Source organism: Cetorhinus maximus, chromosome 27, assembly GCF_964194155.1.
Source record: "Cetorhinus maximus chromosome 27, sCetMax3.hap1.1, whole genome shotgun sequence".
Lineage (NCBI taxonomy): Eukaryota > Metazoa > Chordata > Chondrichthyes > Lamniformes > Cetorhinidae > Cetorhinus > Cetorhinus maximus.
The window spans coordinates 18,240,661-18,254,621 of record NC_135905.1 but is presented as its reverse complement, the minus strand read 5'-3'; the positions used below and the strand labels follow the sequence as shown (position 1 = coordinate 18,254,621).

General features: G+C 42.9%; 1 protein-coding gene across 5 annotated transcripts in view; it reads left to right on the top strand.

Moving 5' to 3' along the window:
* Positions 1-1,939: 1,939 nt before the first annotated feature.
* kcnma1a (potassium large conductance calcium-activated channel, subfamily M, alpha member 1a) overlaps positions 1,940-13,961 on the top strand; it is a 779,423-nt gene continuing 767,401 nt past the window's right edge. For all 5 annotated transcript variants that reach the window (XM_078530812.1, XM_078530811.1, XM_078530810.1 and 2 more), the window contains exon 1: positions 1,940-2,361. In XM_078530812.1, coding sequence (XP_078386938.1) covers positions 2,080-2,361 — 282 coding nt within the window. In that variant the 5' untranslated portion in view covers positions 1,940-2,079. The remainder of the gene's footprint in view (positions 2,362-13,961) is intronic.

Genomic DNA, 13,961 nt, shown 5'->3' with positions numbered 1-13,961 from the left:
GGTTCTTTCCATGTTTGCGGGGAGACTGGCTGATGTAAAAGATGCACAATTGGATATCGTTGAAAAGGAGGCACTGACATTTTTAGGGATATTTAGTGTAGGAGGAAAGACTGATGTGATTCCTAGGTGCAACCTTTTTGAACATTGTTTGTGGGGCTAAAGCTGTTCACTCGAAGCATTCTCAAATTGCTGTGTTGCTGGGTCTGGAACCCAGGTTATTTCTCGGGCCGAAGAATAAAATCAAAATAAGGGAAATGAACAGTCCCTGGAAAAGGTCAAAATCCAACCATTTCTGGTGCTACCGTGCAGATTCATGTTGCGAGACGGTGATGATGTGGATTATTGATTGCAACAATCCTGCTGTCAGCCCGCGATATGGTGCTGAACATACACAATAAGTGGCAGAATCTTCCAGATAAGCATCGCCTCCACCTCTCACACATAGCCGTTGATATCATGACGCGGAAAGACATCTGCAATTAACTGAGATTTTATTCCCCTCACCCGCGAGCCACTGAATTATGTTTATGCAAGTACAATGATAGTCTTGTATTGAATCGTGAAGCACCGGGCTCTGCCTGTTTCGCTGGATGTCAGCGAGCTGTCAAACATTGCAAAACTGATTTGTCCTGCAACGATGAATAGATCTTTATCATAACCACCTTTGATCACCACCCATTAAGAAATCGATAGGAAAACAACAGCGCGCAACTGGGTTCAGCTTCTCTCTCAACGCATTGTCCAATTCACTCACTTCCCCTTTTTTTTAAAGATCTCATAAGAATCTGTAACAGCAGGAAAAAAAAATCTACCTGCGGTAGAAATGAGGTGACATCCCTCAATTTGCGGGAGAGATCAGCTGCGATATGGGCGAGGAAGAGATATTGGCGCAAAGTGTGCTTTCCAAGCTAAAGGATGAAATCTGCATTTGCAAATATGATCATATATAGAATTAGAAAAGCAGAATCGGCTCTGGCCATGTTACTGGGGCGGGTATTTTTTTTGTGTTATAATTATTCAATTGGGAGACGTTGAGCAAATAAAATCAAACATATGATCATATATAGAATTAAAAAGGAGTCGCGGCTCTGCCAATGCTGGGGGTGGTGGGTGGGAGGGGTGATAGTTACTTAGTTGAGGGAATAGAATTAAATAGATGATAAAGAGTTGAAAAGCAGAAACAATCCGGCAATGTGACGGGCGGGGTGGGGTATTTTTTTTTTAAAAACAAAAATGAAATGATGGTGATTAGCTGGGAGACGTTGAGGGAATAGAATTGGATAAATAAAAGGGGGCTGGGGATAAGGAGCTGATTAATGCAATCAGCAGAGAGTGCTCAGGGGCTGGAGCTGGAGCTGGGGCTGAGGCTGAGGCTGCACCAGTCAGTCAGTCAGTGAGAGCGAGAGCGAGCAGCAGCCAGTGTGAGCAGGTCTGGGAGAGGGAGCGGTTGGACCAAACCCAGCAGCAGCAGCAGCAGTGGTGTCTGTCCATCTTCTGGCTGTTGGAAGGACGTTTTCTTTTTCTCCCCCTCAGTAATATCGTTCCCTCTTTTGAAAAAGAGATAATTAGAAATCCACCTGAGATTTATTTTGTTGTGTGTGTGAGAGGGGCTGGAATTCCTGTTGCTGCAGCTGCAGATCATCAAAGGAAAGCGGGAGATCAGAGGCGCCCGGCCACATTATTGTTCCATCTGACAGAGAAGGGAAAGAAAGAAGATCCAGCAACTCCTGTCTATAAATAATTATTTTTTTTTTCCCCCAAGCACACGGCTTGGGGAGAAAGGGGGGCCAGTCCTCAGGATTATAAACCTGACTGAAGGGAATTTGCTGTGGGGATTATTAATTGATCCGTGCGTCAGTTGTTGTGGAGATTGTGAGGAGAGTGAGTGAGTTGAGGGGAAGCTTCTCTCTCCCCCCTCTCCCTCTCTCTCTCCCCCCTCTCCCTCTCTCTCTCCCCCTCTCCCTCTCTCTCTCTCCCGCTCTGACAGTCATTCTGCTGCCGGTTGCCATGGCGGCTCCGGGCCTGGCGGAGGGCCTCCTCCTCCGCCGCCGCCTCTCTCTCTCCCCCCGCTGCTAAACCATGGCCCGGGGAAACGCCTCCTCCTCCTTCTCCTCTTCCTCCTCCTCCTCCTCCTCCACCATCACCTCCACCCGCCGGCACTCCGCGGCCCTGCTGAAGATGGATCCCGTCATCATCCCCATCGACGCCGAGGCGATCTGCGACAGCAATGACCAGCGCATGTGGTGGGCCTTCCTGGCCTCCTCCATGGTCACCTTCTTCGGCGGCCTCTTCATCATCCTCCTGTGGAGGACCGTCCATTACCTGTGGGCTGTCTGCTGCCACTGCGGCCTCAAGAACAAGGTAAAGGGTTGGGGGGTGTGAGGGGTGGGGGCTGGGGGTATGTGTGAGGTGGGGGGGGGGGTGTGTGGGGATGTGGGGGTGTGTGATGGGTGAGGGGGTGTGTGATGGGTGGGGGTATGTGTGGGGTGGGGGTTGGGTGAGGGGGTGTGTGTGATGGGTGGGGGTGTGTGTGTTGAGTGGGGGTATGTGTGGGGTGAGGGGGTGTGTGATGGGTGGGGGGTGTGAGGGGGTTGGGGGTGTGTGTGATGGGTGGGTGAGGGGGTATGTGTGGGGTGGGGGGTGGGTGAGGTTGAGGGGGTGGGGGGTGCTGCTCCTCACACCCTCTCACTTCGCAATAACGTCATCTCATTTAAAACTCTTGCACTTCGTTAGCTGCAAATGTTTTAAATTCTGCCGGGGGAGTCTTCCCTGTGTCTCCCTCTCTCTGCATTGAACAGGTTGCACTTGTCTTATTCCTCTCCCAATATACTGGATAGTTTCTGAGGGCGAAATAGACGTTAAAAAATGCTCCTGTTATCCACTAGGAGTCGTGAATAAAGCCAGCGTTGGTACTGGTGCTTATTTGGAGGGCTACTTTCCTGCACAATATATTCATATTGCTAAATTGCTGCATATGTAATTTTAAAGTCTTGTGCAGTAATTTAAAATTACTACATGATCAACAGACTTGGTTTGGATTTTAATAAGATGCCATTGGTGCTGCAATAACCACTTTTGGTCTTTGCTATCAGTGTGCTGATGCTGAGGGTTGGCAGGACCTGATCAATGCATTGGTAGTCATTTAATGGCGAATAGATTTAAGGAAGAAAGCTGGACTTTGGATACTCATCCCGATTCTCAACAGTCTCTATGCCCTCCTCTTTCCCACTCTGAAGAGATGCTAGGTGGAAGGTCTCAGAGGTGATCGGTGTGAATTCCTAATATAGACTCCCCTTGTAAAACACTGCACCCTTTCAATGGCAATGGTGACCCTCAATTTTTCTCTCTGGGCGAATATGACCACGCTGCCAAACTGCAACCAATAAGCATTGCTGGGAGCCATCAATGCCCTCCTGCTGAGAATATCAAGGCAGCCAGCCATGAAGTGATATCAAATGCAATTTGTGCAGTGCAGCTTTGGTGCTGCAGGTGACAGAATGCCAGGTTTAATTACAGGAGGGCCACTCTCCTAGTTTGCCAACCCCTTCAGCAATAAGCATGCTCTTGTGGATGAGCGTAGTTTCCTGCGTCACTCTGTGAGCTTTGAGCCAAATTTAATTCTTTTATTTGGAGCTTGCACCCCAAAGAATGTAACCATTCATTTGTAGCATTTTATGCCGGTGCAAAGCTTTTTCCAGTAGTCATTGCAATTCAGTATAAACCTGCCTTGCTTTCAATGGAGGCTATCAAAACCTGACCTCAGCCACATAGAGAGTAAATTTGTACAATTTTGTAAAGCATAAACTGCATTTTTAAGTCCTACTGGTGTAGCCAGTACCAGGTAGAATGATGAGTAGGAGGCAGTGAGCTCATTGAGTCAGTGTCTGAGACATTCACTGCTTGGCACAGGTAGGGAATGGAATGGAGCAGCTGTATATGCAATTCAATCCTGCCCAAACAAAATACTGCAGCTGCTGGGAATATGAAATAAAAACAGAAAATGCTGGAAATACTCAGCAAGTCAGGCAGCATCTCTGGAGAGAAAATAAGAGTTGACATTTCAGGTCGATGACTTTCTGTCAAGACTGCCCAGCCTTCACTGAAAATTGGGAGAGTTCCTCCTGGTGTTATGAATTTAAACTTATAAGCATGCATTGAAATACAGCAGAAGTTAGCATCTCCATATTTGAAAGGTCCCATTTGGAGCCTAGCCTGTCAACTGTATCGCAGCCCATTAAAAATAGACTAGTGAAAAATAAACTTGGAATGGATACGAGATGGTGCCTCTTCCTGCAAACAGAGACATGTAGTGGGAATAATCTGGCAGCCAAAGCAACAGAGACTTGACTATTAGTGACAGTCAAAGTACAGTTAGTTTTTTAGGCTGAGTGTGCTTGTATACTGGAGAAATGGATTTTGCGCTTCATTTATTCTTGCTGCAGTTCATGTTTATAACATTTCTTGTAGCCTCATTGCATTTTTCACTTTAAAAACAAACCAATGTATGGCATCGCAAAAGCCCCTCATTTTGTTTTGAAAGTGAAACACATTATATAACATCAAAAAGCCACTCAGTATGTTACACTTCAAAAACAAAACAATGCATGGCATCAAAGTTGATCTCGAAATTAACGTGCAAATTAACTGTGCAAGATTGATTGTGAGGTTACTCCAGCTTAGTTCAGTGGCAGTACTCTCACCAGTAGGTTGTCAATTTGAGCCCCACTCCAAGACTTGAGTTTATTCTCTTGACTGATCTTTTAGCGTAGTATTGTGATGGTGGTGTTGAAAATTAGAGACACTGTGCTTTTAAAATGTTAAAGTGAAACCCTGGCTGCCTGCTCCAGTGGTTTTAGGTGACATCAAATGTTAGTGTTTGTGGAAGAGCCAGGAGTTCTCTCAATCTTCTTTCCTTTGGTATCACCACTAAAATCATACTCCTGTAACTGGTTCATCTCATTGCTGTCTATGGGGCCTTATGTGTCAATTTGGTTGCTGCATTTATCTACATACCAACAGGGATTGCCTTTTCCAGTGCCCTAATATTTCATATCTTTACTCCAGTGAAAAGCTCAGAACTGTTATATAAATACAAGTCTTTAAGGCTCCTGTGATTTTTGCTGGAGTTCATCAAGAAGCATAATTACAAGAAGTAATTAACCCATGAAGTCAATATCTGGTTAAATTTAACGTATTGTTGGTGGAGCTTTTGAAGTGGACTACCTACTTATCCAAGCTCCTGGCCATGGAAGAAATGTAGCTTGAAAAGATTATTTTCTATCCTTAAAGAGGAGGTTTGCAGCTACTGAGGAAGAAGGTAGTTTTTTCCACACTGGTAACCAATATCACCATTGAATTGTCTGGGTAAATCTATCTCTGGTCAAATGGAGCATAAAACTCTCCCTTCACCACCTCAATAATATGCTTTACTCACATCCTCTGCTAACTTAGTGTAACATTTCCATTTATCACTCCAGTCATGGTTGTGTCCTGCCTCTGTGGATTAATGTAGAGTTGGTGCCAGCTTTGTACCTTGGGGCCTGACCATTGCAGAGTTGGGTTGCGACTCAAGTTCACCTTGCTTTGGTGCTTAACTACCATTAGGAAGAAGACGCAGTTTTAAAACAGCTTGGGAAGCCGCACCAGATCTTAGAGATGAAAAGATGGTGTGTTAACCTTGCCCCTCTATGTCTTTGTAATCTTTGTGTAACCAGGAAACTGAATGGGTGGTGTAAATATCAACAAAGACTTTCACCTGCTTAATTAATATTCTCCAGCAGATTTACTTGTAAGTTGGGATGCTGATTGACCCTTTAAGCTGATGTAGTCGTCATGATCCTCGCTTCAGTGCTGAGCTCTCGAGCACAGATGGTAATACTGTTGGAAATCTGGTGAAAATATGAATGGGCTTGATCAAGGGAAATTCACGAGGTGGCTATAGTCTACCACCCCTCCATACTTCAGCTGCCAGTGCACTGGTGAGGAAAGTCCTACTGTTGTTCTGCAGGCTCACACGCTGAAGTGAGGCACCAGACAACTGCTGCCACCCATGAAACTGTATCTTGGAATTAATCCATACCTTAAGGGGAAAAAGCTCTCGAGGTGCCAGTAAGATGAAGATCTGGACCTGGCCCATTAAATTTTATATTTTGCTTGTCAAGTTTATGGAACAATTATTTTGTTTGAGTATGATACTAAAACATAAATCTTTACATACAAGTTCTAAAGAAGGCCCCTTTGAAAGTGAATTTCCTGCAAGCAGTTTTGATATAAGGCACCAAATACATGTAGTGAAGACTATAGGTAGTTGGGATTTTCTGGTGGTTGAGAACCAAGAGTGACTCAGTTGCCTGGCTCATTATAGTGCCCTAATGTTTCATATCTTTGCTCTGTTGCTTGTACTTATATTTCTGGTTCTTGTGTGGATTTCAAAAAATGGTGCTCAGTGCCCAAGAGCAGTGCAGAACTCTGTCCTGCTGTACACCTACTGAAAGAGGAGGTTGTGTGACATGCATGCATGTATCTGTTAGCAAATTCATTTAGATCACTCTGACAGCATTCTATCTATTCAAATTTATTGCTTTGAACATCAAAGAATGGCTGCTTAAGAAGAATGCAGAAAAATTGCATCATGATGTTTTCACACACACACACTGCACTTCTTTTGATGCAGTTGGATTGTTTGATTTGTTCACTGTCCGTGGAGCATAGAGTTCACTGTGAATCAACAGCCGGTTAGTATCAACCAGCCCTAAAGATACCATAATGTGCTTGTGCCTTTGTGTGAAGACTGTGATGGGGATAGTCTTGAACTTCAAAAGGACATAGACATGTTGGTGGATTGAGCAGACAAATGGCAGATGAAGTTCAATTCAGAGAAGTGTGAGGTGATTCATTTTGGCAGGATGGATATGGTGAGACAGTATAAAATAAAGGGAGAGCCTCTAAAGGAGGTGCAGGAACAGAGGGACCTCTGTGTATATGTACATAGGTCATTGAAGATGGCAGGGCATGTTGACAGATCAGTAAATAAAGCAGATAGTATCTTGGGCCTTATTAATAGGGGCTGTGAGTATAAGAGTAAGGAGGTCATGTTGAACTTGTATGACACTAGTTAGGCCTCATCTGGAGTACTCCATCTAGTTCTGGGCACAATACTTGAGGAAAGATGTGAAGGCATTGGAGAGAGTACAGAGGAGATTCACAAGATTGATTCCCGGGATGAAGAACTGTAACTATGATGATAGATTGGAGAGGCTGGGACTCTTTTTCCCTTGGAGAAAAGAAGGCTGAGAAAAGAACACTTGATGGAGGTATTTAAGATCCTGAGCGGTATGGACTGGCTAAATAGTGAGAAACTGTTCTGACTCAAGAGAACATCAAGAACTAGAGGGTACAGATTCAAAATAATGTGCAGAAGGAGTAAATGGGATGCGAGGAAATTTTTTTCGCCCAGAGGGTGGTTGGAGCCTGGAACAAGCTTCCTGAAAGGATGGTGGAGGCAGGTTCGATCGAGGTATTCAGAAGGCAATTGGATTGCTATCTGAAAAGAGAGAGTGCAAGGTGATGGGGATAAGGCAGGGGAGTGGGACTAGGCTCTTTCAAAGAGCCAGTGCAGACTTGCTGGGCCGAATGGCGTCTTTCTGCACTATAAAGATACTGGATACTGTGAAGGCCCATAAATCGATGACATTGGGCATACTGGTAGCGTTGACGGACTCTGCTAGCATATAAACAGGCTACCTTTTTGCACACGATCCCAACAATAAACACTTTGTCAGCCGTGACTTGATGGTAGCACTCTAGCCTGAGTCAAAAGGTCGTGGGTTCAAGTCCAATTTCAAGACTTGGACACGTGAGCCTGGAGTTTCTGTCAGGTTGCACTAGTGTTTCCATCACAATTCAACCAAACCAACAGAAAAGAATGGAATTTTAAGTGAAAACATGTCCAGCACAAATCATGTTTCCATGATATTTTGTGCTAGTTTATAAAACGTCATACTGGGAGCTGGCTACATGCCCATATCGAATTAATCACCAGTGCGCATTTCCGCTAATTCTATCCATCCACGGTCTTCGAAGAGGCTCTTAAAATTAAGCTGCTTTTTTAGATACTAGTGTGTTAATAGGCACTTTCTAAAACCTTTTAAACATTTTTAAAATGACTAAGAAACTGATTACGCCAATGTAACCAGTAAAGTCTTTTTCTTGGTTGACATTACAGTGCTGCACTGTTGGAGGTGCCATCTGTCGGGCGAGACATTAAACTAGTGTTTCATTTGCATGGCATTGCAGGTCCTATGATATGTTTGGAAGAGGAACAGGGGAGTCCTCCTGGTTTCCTGGTCAACATTTATCACTCCAAAGCTAGATTGTCTGGCCATTATCACATTAATGTTTGTGGGATCTTGCTGTGTGCAATTTGGCTGCCATGTTTCCTACATCGCAACAATAAAAACACATCCAAAATAATTCCTTGGCTATGAGGAAATGTGGGATGTTCTGCGAATGTGAAAAGTAAACTTTTAGAATGCAAGCTCTTACTTCTGCCATTTAAAAAAAAAATAAGCAGGTGTCAGGGAATGAATCAAGGCTTTGATGGATTTGTAATAGACAAATCATAGACCGTTTGAATCTCACATTTTCAGTTTATCTTGTTATCTGAATGTTGCAACAAAATTATATGCATGTAAATCTTTTTCTAGTATCCATTTATAGTCACGCTGGGAGATTTAAAGTTTAAACACAATTCAAAAAGCCTGTGACATGAATATAAGTGAGGTAGTGCTGATCACAGCCATTGTGTGTAATTTCTTTTCTTGGTGCTTGTGTGAGTGCTATTATAGAAATTTGTCAAAATTGTTTGAAACTTTGCTACAACTCCAATTCAGATTGTACGTTAACTGTTTTTGGAGGCGTTTGATTATGGTGTGTGTTGTTCCTTGGAAGCACTGGCAATCTGTACCCTAGATTTGTGTCTCATGATTTCATGTGAGATTCCTGCTGTGGTGATTTTAGCCCTCTTTGTTAAAGCGGTTTCTGCATCACCTTCTTTCAATAACTGTTTCAGCTCTTGCTCATTTTCATCCAATGCAGCAATCCTGATTAACATCCATGTCTGGGATGCTATATCTGCTGTTAATGGAGATGTTTATTTAATTAACAAATAACATTTTAAAAGTTTTGTGTAACTATACTAATAGTTTTATTTGGATAGATGAGGAAGAACCAGTTGAAAAAAGATACATAATTTAAGTGGGTATAAGAGCTTTTGTTCTGATGTTTTGTTTTCAAATTAAACAGTAACATTTTAATTGTTTTTGCTTAAACAAATCAGTTTCAATTGGAAAAACATGAGAGAAAGGGAACAAAGCCACTCTTGGGAGTGGGATACTTACACTGGGCCAGACACTCACTAACCAATTGCTGATAAACCAGGGTGGGGGAGGATTGAACTAAAGAGACATGAGGGAGGTGCAAAGGTATATTTAATAAGTGTATCTGTACTGATCAAGCCTCTGGGATATGTAATAAATATTTGATAATTCTATATTATGTCCAAGTGTGTGAATACTAGTTCTAATTGTACAGTAATTCTAAATGTTATAATCTCCCATTTAATTAAATCCATTCCACTACAGCCTTCATGCCAAATGGCGATCCTCTTGAACCTTGCACCCCAAGTGCCTGGCATTCCCCACCCACTAACCTGGTTTATCAACAATTGGTTGGTGAGTGTCTGGCCCCGTGCAAGTATCGCACTGCTTGCCTGTATGCCCTCTCTTGCTTTTGTATTGGAAATGAGAAAATGTGGAGAAAGATACAAAAATAATGGAAAAGGCTAATGTAAATATTGCCCTTTTATCTCAAGCAGGCTGGAATATCAAGGGAAGAAAGCTATGTTTCAGTTCAGATCCCATCTGAAGCGTTTAGTTCTATGCACTTCACATCAAAAAAAGGTATATTGGGATTGGAGGAATACAGGATAGAATGATACCAGGGCTTAAAGGGTAAGTCATGAGGGGAGGCACCATAAATTTGGCTTGTATTCCTTTGAGTACAAAAGATTGGTTTGCCATATAATCGAGCTGTTTAATATAGTAAAGCAATTCAATAGAATAGATATGTTAAACTCCAGAACACAGTTGGCAAAGGATGATACTGGAGCCAATCTTTACTCAGCCTTGCATTTATTTACAGCATGAAATATTACAAGCATATACCTCCTAACTCAATGCCCACAGTTTCAGTAAATGTCTTTTTATATGCGCTCAAGTGAAACCCTAATTAATGCCCTCCACCTGCATATAATTAAACACAATTCATAAATAATTAACAAGATACAGAGATTTTTCTGGTCAGGGAATCCTGAACCTGTGGGTATAATAAAAATAGGGCTGGGCTGTTCAGGCATGAAATCAAGAAACACCTTTTCACACTGTGGTTAGAAGCCTGGAACACTGTACCTCCAATAGACTGTGGACACTGGGGGTCAGTTTGAAACTTTGAATTCTGAGATTGATAGATTTATATAGCAAAGGTGAATAAATGGGGCTGAGGTACAGATCAGATCAGCCTCCTTGGGTCAAAATGGCAATCGGGGGAACCCATTGCTGGCCAGGTCTGTAAATTTCCAGGAGTTTCAGGGTGTTGTTCACTCCTTGTAGGTTTGAAGTTAGGATCAAGACATTCCTTGTTGGTACTACTGAACTGCACTTGGCTGCTCCAAAGTCCAAAAGATGTCACAACATTTTTCAGCATTGATCAATACCAAATGTTAGTTTCTTGGACAGCAGGCCCGTAATTTTTAATTATCTAATTTGTATCATCAGCAATGCCCTGCAGATACTTTACCTGCATACTTGTTGCTTTCAGTCAATTGTTTTCTGTGGCCATAATAAAAGTTTTGAAAAGCTGTCCCAGATGAACTGAAAATGAACTGATTCAAGTTAGACCCAGGACTAATATAGACTAAAATCTAATTGTGGCTAAACTGAAATCAAATTCTTGAAGAACCAGGGGTCACTGTGGCATGGGGTTGTTGTGGTGGCAATGTGTTTGGGGAATCAAAGCTGAGACGCAAGGAAGGATGAACATTTAAGAATTTTAATTTTGGGAATCAGAATATTTATAAAGGGTGTCTCTAGTGGATTAAAAATGGAAAATGCTGAAAAAACCCAGCAGGCATGGCAGCATATGTGGAGGGAGAAACAGAGTTAACATTTCGAGTCTGCATGACTCTTCAGAGCTCTGTCTATCTTCGAGCATCTCAGTGCCCTCAAAGTTGCAAAAAAGATAGCTTTTCTTTCAAAGCCCTCATTTCCCTCACGTAGCTCTGTTGAGGTGGGAGGAAGGACAATAGCTTTGCTGTGGAGCCTGTCCTTGGATAACAAGCTTTATCATACGTATGGTAAGGCGTTTAAGGCGTAATCATTTTTTTAATTTTAGTGGGAATGACTGTTGTTGAGCTTTGGCCTGAAAATAAGAAACAAAATTTGAGGGTTGAGTTTTTGGACAGCATTTAGTGTTTGAACAGTAATGAAGTGCTATTATTGGAGACACATTTAGGTAGACATGTGGCTGCTTAGATGCTGAATAGCTTCTAATGAAACTCGACATCAAAGAGAAGGAATGACCAGCATTGCGTGTCCATTAGGTGACCAAGTGAGCAAATCAGGGGTAGGCAACTGGAAGGGGTGGGTGGAAGAAGAATCTTCTGTCAAGAATGAGTCATTTAGATGTGTACCCAAGAAAAAAGTTTTAAACGTGATTTCAAGGGTGATCAATAAGTGCAGCAGATACAACCTGATAAAAATAGCAGGACAGCAAAGTGTTGCAAGAAATGTCTGCTATACATGTGACACTTGATATATGATCAATATTAGAAAAATGACCATCTCACCTTAACAACCCCTCCATTTGATCTAATTTCTCAACCGCATATGATTTGTGAGTGACCAGCAAAATGCTATTCAAAATCAAGCTGCTGGCAAATGCTATTGTAAGACAAATTGGTAAGGATGTTTATTACTGAATACAAAATAGAAAGAAAACATATAATCTAGGAAGCATTTATTGGGGTACCTGCTTTTGCAAATTGGTTAAATCTGATTCACACCATCCCTGTGTATAATAAGTGGAGTAATAATACTTAAACATGGTTCATGTTTTTTTATTGCTCCTAAAAGTCATCTTGAATTACCAGAAAGTGACATTTTGAGATGCTTGCAGTGTTTATTGCCTTTGAAATCTGATTCACGAATCATTCACGGCCAGTGAGCTGTGGCTCTTCAGCACTCAAAATGAGAACTGTTAATTCAGGGTGCAGCGGCACAACTAAATGCTAAAAGTAAAAAAAATCTAATGTACCAGCAGAATAGCGTGCATGATGGGTTCGGCAACTGTTTAGCCTGTGTTTATTCAGAAACCGATTTTTTTTGAATCGGAAGCCCCTGGTGATTCAGAAAGGACTTGTGTACCTCTTCAAAAAAATTTGCACTGTAACACCTTTTGCTTTGATTCATTTTGAATGCTGTGATATCGAAGTTTAACCATATAATTTATCATTGTAATGCACCATTTTAACTGAAGAATTATTAGAGTGGAAAGTAAATCTCAAATCAGCAAACTTCTTGCACAAAGACTTAATGCACCTAAACTACATTTCGCACGCGCTATATTTAGGCATGCCAATCAGACATATACCCCAATTTGGATGTCTCAATGCTGTTGATTGAACTTTTATTGTTTATGTTTATTTTTGGGGGGGCAGGGTTTGTTTCGGTTTTAATAGTGTTATCATTTACTTTATTTGCCTCATTTTCGACTCTATGGTAAAAGGGATGAAATGCAGTGTAAAGAGTGATGGTAACAGACAAGAAGTAAAAAACCTGTCTTTTGTCATTTGCTGTCTCCTGCCTTCCACCCTATCACAGGCCTTCCTGTTTGTTCTTTCCTTGCCTTGCTGAAAAATTGTCACTTCTCAAAGAACTACCAGTTCTGACAAAACGACTCTGACCTGAAACCTTGGGCTTGTTTTTTTTAGCCCCTGCTGGGATCGAAGATGGGCAGGTGGGGAATTGCACCCTGCCTCCTGCCAGTTCCCTGGATCCAGGCTGTTTACCCAGAGGTGGCATGGAGCATTGGGGGCGGGGGGCGGCAGGGGTAGAGGGGGAGGGGGGGGGGGGCGGGGGGCAGCAGGGGTAGAGGGGGAGGGGGGGCGGGGGGCGGCAGGGGTAGGGGTTGCAGGTTGCTAGTTCACCTAATGACCACTTAATGGATTTTCTAGTCAGCCTCCAAATCCCCGCTAGCAGTGGGAGACAGTTGCTTGGCGGTAGCCTACCAGAGACTGACTGGGGGCCAGTGCTCCAGCCAGGCTTAGAAGCCTCTCCTCCCTGCTTGGCTTCAGCTGCAGCCACAGGCCTGGCTACTGAATCTGTCTCTTTGTATCAGTTTGAAAAAGTTGGAGGGTATGCGCATCCATGTCGGGGCGCCCTCTCCCTTACTACCTACCATGGTATCAAGCTGCTGATTTCGAGCTGTAGGGCCTCCTTCTGGTCCTTCAACTTCGAGAGCCCAGCTGATCTGACCTTAATTGGACAGCAAGCCTGCCCTTTGGCTATTAAGTGGCTGCTCCGGGGAAAGTCACAAGTGAATGACTGTTCCCCACATTTTGCAGGCTATTGGCACCCATTTGAGCCTGACAGTGGGGTTCAGAAGCCTGCAGGGAAAATTGTACCCTTTCTCTCCACAGATGCTGCCAGACATGCTCAGTATTTCCAGCATTTTCTGCTTTTATTTCAGATTTCCAGCATCCAATATATTTTGCTCTGATGCCACCATAAATAGATCAAACTCCTATATCTCATACATATAGCTTTTTTCATACCTTGTTGCTGCTTGTATGTGGGATCTTGCTTTATATATGCCAGAGCATAAACTTCACTAAACAATAACTCGCT